The sequence below is a fragment of the Hydractinia symbiolongicarpus genome, chromosome 8 (assembly GCF_029227915.1).
Source record: "Hydractinia symbiolongicarpus strain clone_291-10 chromosome 8, HSymV2.1, whole genome shotgun sequence".
Taxonomy (NCBI): Eukaryota; Metazoa; Cnidaria; class Hydrozoa; order Anthoathecata; family Hydractiniidae; genus Hydractinia; species Hydractinia symbiolongicarpus.
In genome coordinates this window covers 17,998,773-18,010,763 of record NC_079882.1, presented here as the reverse complement: position 1 = coordinate 18,010,763, position 11,991 = coordinate 17,998,773, and the positions used below count along the sequence as shown (strand labels likewise).

Genomic DNA, 11,991 nt, shown 5'->3' with positions numbered 1-11,991 from the left:
AAGGCTTAAAAAATTGTGCTGACGTCAGCAAAGTCTCCTCAAAGTAATAATTTTTTTTTGTTAAAAATCTGTATACCTGTTGCCTTCATCGTATAGATCTTGAAATGCTGATCAAGAAAATATATAGGATCATGTACTTTTGAGAAACGGTTGCAGAGATATTGGGGTTTGTAGGTTTTGTGATGACGTCATCAACCCGTCCATTCCGAAACAGATTTTGGGACCCAGGTTTGGAAAACTTACCCAAATTGGTCCCAGGTGGTCCCTAGTTACCCACGCGGTGAAAAATTATCGACGCCACCACTTCGTTTCCAAGTTATTTGGCCTCAAAGTTTTAAGTGCACTGTAATGGCTTCACTTATGTTAATATACTTTCCTTTGACGTTAATATTGTTTACCGTTAAAGTTTGATAAATTACAGAACCGTTTTATGTATGCATATGTATTTTATATTTTATCCACTTTGCGAAAGTCACAGACAGAAGCTCCGTATTATTATAAGAGACTAGTCAGTAAAGCCTGTGGAAAAATCCACTATGGCAGAAGAACAATGGAAAAATAGGTTGCTTTAGTTTTTTTGCTGACGTCAGCAGTGCATATACAAAGAGAAAATTGGTGAAATTTAGTCCTTTCGTTTTCTGTAAGGTGTAGATGTTAAAACGTTGATCAAAATAATGTATAGTATCGTATGTTTTTGACAAACGCTTAAGGAGATATAAGGGCTTAAAAATTTTGCTGACGTCAGCAAAGTCGCTACCAAAAGTTCCGAAAAAAAATTCTTCACAAATTTGTACACCCGTTGCACTCATCGTATAGATCTTGAAATGCTGATCAAGAAAATGTATAGGAACATGGACTTTTGACAAACGGCTGCAGAGATATTGGGGTTTGTAGGTTTTGTGATGACGTCATCAAACCGTCCATTCCGAAACGGATTCAGGGAGACCCAGGTTTGGGAAACTTATCCAAATTGGTCCCAGGTGGTCCCTAGTTACCCACGCAGGAGGTGACGTCAGTTATTTCCATCCGTTTCCAAGTTATTTAGCCTTAAATTTAAAAGTGCAATGCAATGTCTTCCCTAATCTTAATACACTTTCCTTTGACGTCAATTTTGCTCTAGCGTCAAAGTTTGCTTATAGGCGATGTTTTATAGACTTTATCAAAGAAATTTTATCCACTTTGCAAAAGTCACAGACAGAAGCTCTGTATTATTATAGAGATACTAGCCGGGAAACCCGGCGTCGAAACGCCGGGTTAAGCCACAAGTAAAGGTGTGATCCGGCATTGAACACTCTGTGGAGCGCTTAATAAGAGCCGTAAACTGTCCCACACGATCAGGTGGAGCGCTTTAGTACAGGTATACAGTATGTCGTTAATCATTTGAAGCGCATACACCATTATAGTGTGCGACTGTAACATATTTTTCAAAAAATAACTTTCCCGCAACGATAACTGATATAAAAACAGAGTTTACAAACCGTTGTTACCCTGTCATAGCAAAAACAATCGGTCAATATTATTTTATTTTGTGGAATAAGTCTTTTTAAATGTTAAAAAATTAATCGTGACATTGGGCTGAGCGCTTAGTACAGTTAAACCGTGTTGTACAGCATATAGGAATAATACCCTTTTGAAAAAAACTTTCCCGCAGACACAGGGCTGAGCGGTTAGTCTAGGCGTGATTCCCAAGAAAGTTTAAAAATTAATTGTCACAGTGGTGGGCTGACCTTAGTATATACAGGTAAACGGTGTTGCACATGCCCATAGGCGTAACAGCCTTTTACAAAAAACAGTCTGTTTTTAACACTGGGCTAACCGCTTAGTACAGTTAAACACAGTTGAACAGGCGCATAAGGCGTATTACCCTTTTCCAAAAATGTTCATTGCAACTTCGGTTTAAATAAAAACACAGGGAACAGCCTGTCGTTACTCGTCCAGCCAAAACAATCGCTCAGCCATTTCATTTGCAGAAAAAGTTTGCAGAAAAATAATAAAATATGTAGCTATATCTTAAGAATATTGTTGTAGCAAAACTGCATTTTTATACTTTCACTTTTTAAGGAGCTAGCTAAATAGCCACAGCCTCAACATAAAAATAAATGTTGGCTAGGATAAAAAGCTCTTATACCAAACAGAATAGCAATAAGTGAGGCTCTAGCCAGCTAGTAGCTATAGCTAGCTAATCTTCGTTCCTAGCCAAACATCCTAAAACTGGTGAGTTTAAGATCTGTACTTGGCTAAAAAACGTGACAATATATTTATCCTAACATTGAAAACAAACAGAAAACAAATATTACAAATATATAAGGCTTTTAGAAGATAAAAAAGTCAAACAGGCCTACAAACCTCACACACTGACTACAAACACGACCATTATCAAAATGGCCTTCGTTCCGCGAAAATCTTGGATTCTTTCTGGTCGCGAAAATCTTGGGTTTTTTTAAAGAATCAGGCGTTGTGAATGGTATTCCACGCGCGAGCGGTCAAAACAAAGTCGGTAAAAATATATCGCATTTGGTATCGGCGCGTAATTTACAAAATTTCGTGTTTCCGTTACGGGACGCGGCTTTCGCGGACACACAGACAGACAGACGGAATACGGCTATTATTAAAGAGACTTTTTTAAAAGTTGTTGTGGCTTGTTAATTTAAGCTTAAAATGTCAAATGAAATAAGTTACAGTCACATTCTTAGTAAAGACCACTAAGATAACACTACGGCAGCTAGCTTAGCTACATGTAAAAAGCAACATAAAACTGAAGCAAACATAAGCTAGCTACAACAGCTAATAGCTGGTCAGTTGAATATAAACTGGAGACTTAGCTAGGTATAAAGAACATGGCTACATATTTATAAAGTCCGAGCTAGCTAGCTATTAGGTTGTTGTTGGTGTGGTTGGTTTTATGATGCTAGCTAACAAACATGTCTCGCATCAATAATATCATCAAAACTGAAAAAAACATAAACAAACCTTACAGAAACCTTTCTATACTTCATTTATATACCATGCCCCTTTTTAAATGCTTTTGTAAAGATTTATTTTGAAGGAAAGAGTAGAAATTGCTTAAAAAGAACAGCCATCTTTTTTGCAAACACAATTTCCGTTACTTTGTGCTAGAACTTCATTTAACAAACCACATAAAACTCGCAGCTTTCACGACAAAGAAGACATAATTTTTTCGGCGACTTTAAAGAGAATTTTGGCAACATCAAAGGAAAATGGCGATATCAACTTTGCCTGTCACAGAGACACGGAACTGGCGTATTATTATATAGACAAGATTAGCCATAACAGAAATATTAACTACTAGTAGATTAGGCCCGTGGAAAAATCCACTTAGGCAGAAAAACATGAATATGCCTTTTACTAAAAAAAATAATCTGAAAATGCATAAAAAGAAAGTATATAAGTCATAATTTAACAAAAAAGTTCTTAAAATCTAACACAAAATATCAAATGTCAAATCGCATGAAATCCTCCCAACAAAACGTCAGACAAAATATGAAAAAACAACGGCGTGCAAGGTGTAAAATACCATCATCTCCCGCAAAAATATGCACAAAATGTAAAAATTAACCAGTTAACAAAACAATTTTTTTGTCTCGTGATCCGTACTGACTTTACCAAACATTTTAAACTGAAATGTCGATTGTGAAAAATACATTATTTGCTTAAAAACAGTCCTTAAACTCTTCTTAAATATTATGTAATACTTTTTTAAAAGTTGTTGTGGCTTGTTAATTTAATCTTAAAATGTCAATTAAAATAAGTTACAGTCACATTCTTAGCAAAGACCACTAAGATTAGCTTACATGTAAAAAGCAACATAAAACTGAAGCTAAAATAAGGTAGCTACAGCAGCTAATAGCTGGTCACTTAAATATAAACTGGAGACTTTGCTAGGTATAAAGAACATGGCTACATATTTATAAAGTCCAAGCTAGCTAGCTAGCTATTAGGTTGTTGTTGGTGTGGTTGGTTTTATGATGCTAGCTAACAAACATGTCTCGCATCAATAATATCATCAAAATTGAAAAAAACATAAACAAACCTTACAGAAACCTTTCTATACTTCATTTATATACCATGGCCCTTTTTAAATGCTTTTGTAAAGATTTATTTTGAAGGAAAGAGTAGAAATTGCTTAAAAAGAACAGCCATCTTTTTTGCAAACACAATTTCCGTTACTTTGTGCTAGAGCTTCATTTAACAAACCACATAAAACTCGCAGCTTTTCACGACAAAGAAGACATAATTTTTTTCGGCGACTTCAAAGAGAATTTCGGCAACATCAAAGGAAAATGGCGATATCAACTTTGCCTGTCACAGAGACACGGAACTGGCGTATTATTATATAGATAATATTTGTAATGACTAAATCTCATGGGTTTGATGTAATAGTTTTTTAATGTTTTTTATAGAAAAGACGTGCTGGTATGTTCATTTACCATGTTGTTGTTCCTTAGTGCTCATATTTTTTTACTACCGTGTAGGACACAAGTTTAATAATCAATGCACGCATGGTCGGATGTGTTTATACTCCGCAGTTTATACTAACAAGCAAAAAAATCCAACAGAGATGTTTATCTTTCATCTTTATAAAAATATTCTAGTCAAGCGAAAAAAATGCGCAAAGAAAACGTTCAGATTTGCAACCTCTATGATTTTCCTGATTTATTCAGGACTTTAAATAGAACTAGTATATTTATATCTGAAAAAAATTTTTACAGTACCTTTTTTACATATTCTGAATGCTGGACAAACATTGGCAACATAAACAATTTTGTACAGAAGCAAAAACAAAACAAATATATCTGCTGACGCAAAAATCAAAACAAATATGCCTATTGTCAAAAATTGAAAAAATGTAAAACTGACAAAGAAACTGACAAGCCGTTAAAAACACAAAAAATGTTCTGGTTGCTTTTTTTAGTAATATTTCCATATCACATTTATACTTACAACCTTAAAATGGTTTCTATCGAGTCGAAGTGAGAATGGAAATTCTTGGGGGGGATTTACCCTGATCTGCACATACGCATTAAAAAACAATTATATTTTCTCCGTCGTAGATGGTCCTGTCCTTGTTTCGTAATGTCGTTACTCACACACCTAGAATAACACGAAAGTGGGTGTACATCTTCATCGGTAAAGCTTTTTCTTAAAAGTTCTAACCCTCTATAAGTTGCTTCCTTCAATTTTTAAACGTCCCTTTCTTTGATGTAAAAAGCGTATTCGGATTAGCAAGCCATTTTTCATAGCAAACTTTGGAGCAAAAATAGCCAACTATTTTAGCCATAGTGCGCCCTGCACTGAAGTGGTCGTAAGAGACAACAGAGGAAACTTCCAACAGATTAAATGGTTGCACATATGGTATAAAATAAGCAAAACACGGAGTACCACATGGACAAAACTTCACATTCTCGATTCTTTCAAGAACAAAATGTGGTAGATAGTCTTCTGGAATCCTAATTCTAAACAAAAAAAAAGAAAACATAATGAAGCGCGACAGGATACAAGTCTAGTGTAGCGGTACGGAAATTATTAGTTTTTTGAGTGTTATAACAGACTACTCTGCTGCACAAGGTACAAAACCTATTATTTTTACTAATTGATCATTTGCATTATTATTTTATGTTAAGTTGGTTTCGTTAGTGCCAAACTGCAACGGTCGTTTGGTATTTTTAAGTGATCTGGAATTTACCGAAGCTAGATTTGTATTTCTGAAATTCGTTTTAAAAAACAAAATAAATCAAAAACAGTTTTTTTTTTGCTTTTTACGTTTCATTTAGGTTTCATAAAGCAGTGCTTACAAACTTGAACTCATTTTGTACTATTCACTTTTGCTGTGCCAGTTGAAATAATTAGCATTCTTCTGCACAATTAACTAAAGCAAATACTCCCCCGTAGAGGACTACTAAATCAATAATACACCGTAGAACTTCCTGCCGAAACGGTTGGCTTATTGCAGATTCGTTTTGTTCAAACTTAGAAATTACTCTAACACAATTGCATACTTATTCGTGGCAATGCATCGTGCTGACAGCTCAAATAAGGATGGAACACTATCGAGGATGCTGCTTTTTAGCTCGCACTTCTTCTTATCAAACAAATTTCCCATTAAATTTAACTGGTTTAGCTGAAGTACTCGAAAGCTCCACGGTAGTACATTTATCTTGTTATGCTCCAGATATAAGTATTTTAACTTTTGTAACCGACCAAAATTCGCAGGTAAATATTCTATCTCATTTCTGCTCAACATCAGAGTAATTAGCTCCTTCATATATCGTAATCGATTGGGAAGATATTTTATTTGGTTGTATGATAAGTCGAGTAATGTTATGCGCTTCGATACTTCAGCACCCATTAAACACGAAGGAACTGTTTGGAAAGAATTGTTCGACAAATTAACCGACCAGAGATGGATCAGGCTATCCATGTTTGGACACAAGTTGGTTAGGTTATTGTAACTTAAATCCAACACTTTTAGATTAAACAGTTTCAAAATGCGTCTATCAAATTTTTTCAGTGAACAATGAAGTACTAATAAAGACTCTAAGCTTGGAGGAAACGATTTTCGTATTGGGTAATTTTCTTTTGTTAATATTTTCATATATGTTTTCGGCTTGCCAAGATCACAGCTGTTAGGGTGCACTAATGTATTTAATTTATCTTCAGATGAAGTGTCTTCTCCTTTATATGCTAACTTAAGCACGTGCAGAAATTTCTTTAAACTGGACGGGTTTGCCTAGATGAAAAAGGAAAACGTTATTTTGTATAAATAAACGAGATAAATAACATCAACTTGAAAAATTACAGGAAAACAAGCTTGTCCGTGCACATTTTACCTAAATATATACAAATATTTTTACTACATGTAGATGTTGTACAAATTCAGACGGGGGAACACGAGAGGGAAGCCACAACTGACCATTGTTCACTCCCGAGATACCATGGGCAAATTTTTGTCGGACAAACATAGACAAAAGTTTTGTCGATAAAATTTAGGTCTAAACGAATCCATAGTAGCATATTAAAAACAACGCAAAAACATCACATATGGTCATATAATTAAGGGAGGAAGAAACATTCGGTTTAGCTTTTAAAAAAAACAAGTTTAGTTTAAAATGTTATTTATAGTGTGAATATGAGCTGTACAATATTTTTTATATTTGTGAGCTTTGGTTGTGAAAGTGAAAGAAGTACTACGGTCGCCGTTATGACAAGGAAAAGTGTAAAAACAACCCGTCATTGCAGAGTACAATTTTACGGGCTTGAATAATAATTTCACCACGCGGTTCATTTCGGGGGCACACTTAAGCCGACAGTTTCTTCAGAGCCACAATTTAAAGAGAAGCGGGAAAACAGCGGGAAATCAAGAAAATAAATGATTCTTTTTATTTATCAAATATATATACTTTTACTTAAACAAAATTTAAAGCGCGATAAGAACTCTCACATCCTAAAACATTCAGTCACTGAGAATCACCCACTTGCTGAACAAAAGAACTTCAGTATTTTAATAGATAATGTTCACCACTTTTAAAAGAGAAAAATAGCTGAGGCCATGTATATTTGTGATAACAGTCCCACGCTTAATGTACAGGAATTGTCTGTTCCATCAAAATTGTTTTAAGATAAATATTATCTATAGTCAACAAGGGGAGGAGTGCATTTGTGCTCCGCGCGGTGGACGTTACCCTTACGAACGGTATATAATTTAAATACCCTTGGGTTTGCCGTTATGTGTTATATGTTTTGTTAAGAATTGTTTTATACGTCCTCTATGTATTACGTAGTTGTTGAAAATTATATTAAAAAACTTGTAAGATAAATTGTAACCATTTACGTTGATAATGTCTTGTAGTAACAAGACGAAATATCCGTTGAAATAAAATAAAAACAATGTCAATCAAACTTCCCGTACTTATTTTTGTTGTGAAGTCATATGCCCGAATTAATATATATAATTGGTTGTTTTAAAAGTTTCAACAATTCTTCCACCTTTCTGTTTTCTTCTCTCTTTTCTGGCGTTGGACGTTGGAGGTCGTCCTCGTCAGAAGAGTCTTTAAAGTAAGGAATAGAAATGAGGTTCCACCCAACGTAAAAAGACCTTAAGCAAATAAAACAAAAACTTTTATATAAAGCGACTTGTTATTTTCATTTTCATTTCCAATTGAAACACAGTGTTCCATTCCCACTTGAATCACAATAATCATAGACCTTTCTTTTCGGCTAAAATAAAAAAAAGACAAAATGTTAATGCAAAATAAAGAAGTCAAACTAAAGATTATTAAAATTAAATGAACTTGCCTGACATGTTGCACTACGCAAAAAATTCCGCAAGGCTTCACGTCTTTGTTGTTGTATTTTTCCCGCATTGCGCATGACATTATCACTTTTGCTGACATTGCAATATCTTCAGTCTGTAAAATCGTTTATCTCTGAAACTCTGCAGTGACGGGTTGTTTTTAGACTTTTCCGTCTCGATGCGGATCTTCTGTTCGGTAAATTACAACTTGTGTTAGTATATTTTATACTGCTTTAAATTTGCAATCGTACTAATTTTCTGCTCATTTAAATTTGTGATCGCATTCATTTACGACTTGTTTATATTAGTGACAACGTTAATTTCCTAGTGATCAAAGTAATCTTTGCTGCTTTAAATTTGCGACGAAGTTTATGTTTACGGCTTTAAATTTGTGATGAAGTTCATTTTTACATAAACAAATAAAAATATCCTTTTCTTTCTGCTTCTTTAGCCTTTTATTAGGAGTGCAAATTTCAGAAGTTGCACTTGCAAATAATAACAAATTAATTTGCACCCTAAAAGGGCTACGTTTTAACAATCAGTAGTCTACTGATTTTAGTTGATGTTTTGAATTAAACAACGTTGAAGAAATCTTACCTTGGAAATTATCAGGTCATGTGGGGGATCCTTCATACTTAATGTGCACTTTCCTTCCTCTATAAACTTGCTATGAGCTTGCAATATGTTGCCTTTAATCTAAAATATATTACCAAGTCACATATTAATTTAATATTTCATATTCTATTTGTTATGTTGTAAAAAATTAAATCTTTCTTTTTGGTGATAATGTAACAGCAGCGGCTGAAATACATTATTTATTATACATAACTTTATGACTTCATTGATGGTTTGTTGCCAGTTCTCTGGCCGTTCTGGTGGTTCACTACTGGTTCTCTGGTCGTTCTGTTTAAACTGGTCGTTACCTGTTTTAGTCTTAACGCATGTATTGAGAGTATTCCGGCCCAATAACAATTTATTTAGAAGATTTTTTAGAATACTTTTTTTCCTAGCATACTTAGTTTGAAATTTTTAGATGATGTCTAGTAACTATATCAATAGACTACAATTTGGTATAAATGGTTGTATTTTTCACTTGTCAACTACACAGAAATATCTGCTTTTTATTACCCCATTTTTTCACCTAAATTGGGGTAACAACAAACATTTTTTAAATTTTTTTGTAGCTCTTTTATGTTTTATCGTTATTATTTCCTTTTACTTTCTTAATGTTACAAAGTGTTTATTTTTCCTCGATTAACCACACAGCACTTCACATATTTTTATACAAAGTAATAATATACCTAAAATGTGCAAAAACAAAATTATACAGAGCTGTCAATTGCCACAGCTGCTGAGGAAGTAAAACAGGGGTAACTGTGTACAAAATTCAAAAATAAATAAATAAATAAATAATGCTCAGAAAGAGATGCTTGGAGAGGCTAATGGGAGCTTTCAAAGAAAGGAACAAGGTCGAAAAAAGAAATTCGCCTAAATGAACGAGAAACTAGCAAACTGCAAAGATAAGATGGTAACATTTTGGAAGAAATATTTTCCAACCCAAATAATAAGTCTTAGGTTTCGACCAATAAACTGCAAAAAACTGACTGACGAAATGATATCTATGCTTTGGGTGTTTTTTAGGCATAACAACAGAAACAGAATAGAAAACAGAAGTACTAGTATTTGTTCTAAAGCACACTAGAAAGAAAATATTTAAAGCCAAGTTTTTATTTACCCAATCAAAAAAAATGTTTTACCCCATATTTTGGTTAAAAAGAATATCACAACTTTTTTTGCCTTTATATAAAATTACACAATATTGTATTCCCCTTTTTCAAACATTTCAACAAAGTAATACGAGTTTTCATACTTGCAAAAGTGAACTCTTACTCAACATTTTTCCATATATGCTTTCACTAGCATTTGACATATTAAAGTTAAAATATCATTGTTGACTGTTTTTAAAACTGAAATTTCAAAAAAAATTTTTTTTTACACCCAATGACTATAACATCTTTTTTTTCCACATAGAATTTTCCTTTCACAAACATTATTTAATCATTTAAATTAACTTCACATTTAAAAGTGTGACTCAAAATTTCGCTTAAGAGGTGTTAAAATAAGGGTTATTGAGGAAAACCATTATCAATTATTTACAGTTATGATAAGGTTGAAACCTATACATTGAAACATTACCTGGTACTTATCTCCACTTTTGTTCTTGCTAGTGTGTACAACAAAAGAAACAACATCTTCTCCACACTTATCCTTCTTCTTTAGAAGACAAAATGTAGCATAACATTTACGTGACTCAGTTGTAAAAACGCATTTGTTCACCACAATAACTTCACATCTTAGAAGCATTTTTATGCTCTTGATAGTATAATAACCCACTAATATTTACATATAGGTCTGCAAATTAAATTATAAAATAATGTGACAATACAGTTATCCAAGAAATATAAGAGCAAGGATTTAAATTAACAACCAACCAACAGATACTAAATCAAGGAAAACTTTTAAGAAACTGTAAGATTATAAATAAAACTAAACAGGAATTTTTCAACATGTAAGATGAGTAAATCCTGAAAATATCAGCCCTTCAATTTTTTTTGTTTAGACAAAGTATTACAGTTTCTCGTAAAATCGGGGGAAAAACTAATTTTTTAGCCAACTTTGCCACCTGTAATTCTTTAAAAAAATTGCTTTAAGATCCTCAAAATTGAGAATCTCAAACATATCCATGGGTATTATGAAAATTATAAAACAAAAAAATCCTTCTCCATATTGAGGCCATATAGTAGTGGCAAAAGTGCGAAAAAATTAAATTTTGAATACAGAAAATGAGGTTGAATATAAATCTGTACAAGAGGACTATTAGTTTGAAAAAAATCAAAATATAATAATAATCAACAGATATTAATAATACACCTGCAGGAAATTTAAAAACATTTACGTTATTTTTTAAAGCTATAGAAATATTACCTTTATTGACTGAACTTATTTTTACTGTTCACTCAAAGCATAAACTTAGTTTCAACAAAAAAAAATAGTGGGGCTTAAAATGTTCAAAAAAGTTAAAAAAATAAGACGTGCAAAAAATGACAATTTCAGCATGTTGCTTCAAGACAGGTGTAACATTTTAAATAAAAATCAATGAAACTGATTCATATTCTGATGACATTATTTTTTTTTTTTTTTTTTTTTTTTTTTTTTTTCATTAACATTTTAGATAAATATATTAGTCATAAAAATGTTCACAAAAATCACATATTCATACCTAAAGTAGCAAAATTTATCAGTACAGTAACAGTAAATTTCAAAACCTTCTAACCTTCTAAGCAAGGCAAACGTAGTAGCGGTGGTACTCATAGCTAAACTAACCTGAACCTCGGCTGCATCGCTGATACGCCAACACTTTTTAAAGTTGGGAGAAGAATGCAGGAAGGCAGCCATCTTTTTGCGTTGACAGAAATGTTTGAAAGGTATTTGTGATTACACAGAGAAAACAAGGTTTCACACATTTTTTATTCTATATATTTGAACTTTTCCAACTAGCTAGCTATAGGTAAAATTATAGCTTTATCTATATTTTACTAAGAACTCCAGAAGTGTTTGTCTGGCTAGACTTTGGATTCTTACCATCATGGTTTGACAGCTGCTAGCTATAGTTAAATATT

The 11,991-nt window shown here is 33.0% G+C and overlaps 1 protein-coding gene across 1 annotated transcript; it reads right to left on the bottom strand.

The window, feature by feature from the left end:
- Positions 1-4,914: 4,914 nt before the first annotated feature.
- On the bottom strand, positions 4,915-10,774 carry LOC130655191 (leucine-rich repeat protein 1-like). Its single transcript, XM_057457922.1, has 4 exons — positions 10,508-10,774; positions 8,909-9,007; positions 6,018-6,748; positions 4,915-5,474 (listed from the first exon to the last, which is right to left on the bottom strand). The coding sequence occupies exons 1-4, from the start codon at positions 10,673-10,675 to the stop codon at positions 5,195-5,197; spliced, it is 1,278 nt and encodes a 425-aa protein (XP_057313905.1). The 5' UTR covers positions 10,676-10,774; the 3' UTR covers positions 4,915-5,194.
- Between the last annotated feature and the right edge of the window lie 1,217 nt (positions 10,775-11,991).

Coding starts and splice junctions, on each gene's coding strand:
- LOC130655191 (XM_057457922.1), bottom strand. CDS start 10,675: ATGCTTCTAAGATGTGAAGTTATTGTGGTGAACAAATGCGTTTTTACA. Junction 6,749..8,908: donor ATGACCTGATAATTTCCAAG/GTAAGATTTCTT, acceptor TTTTTCATCTAG/GCAAACCCGTCCAGTTTAAA. Junction 5,475..6,017: donor CGATGCATTGCCACGAATAA/GTATGCAATTGT, acceptor TTTTTTGTTTAG/AATTAGGATTCCAGAAGACT.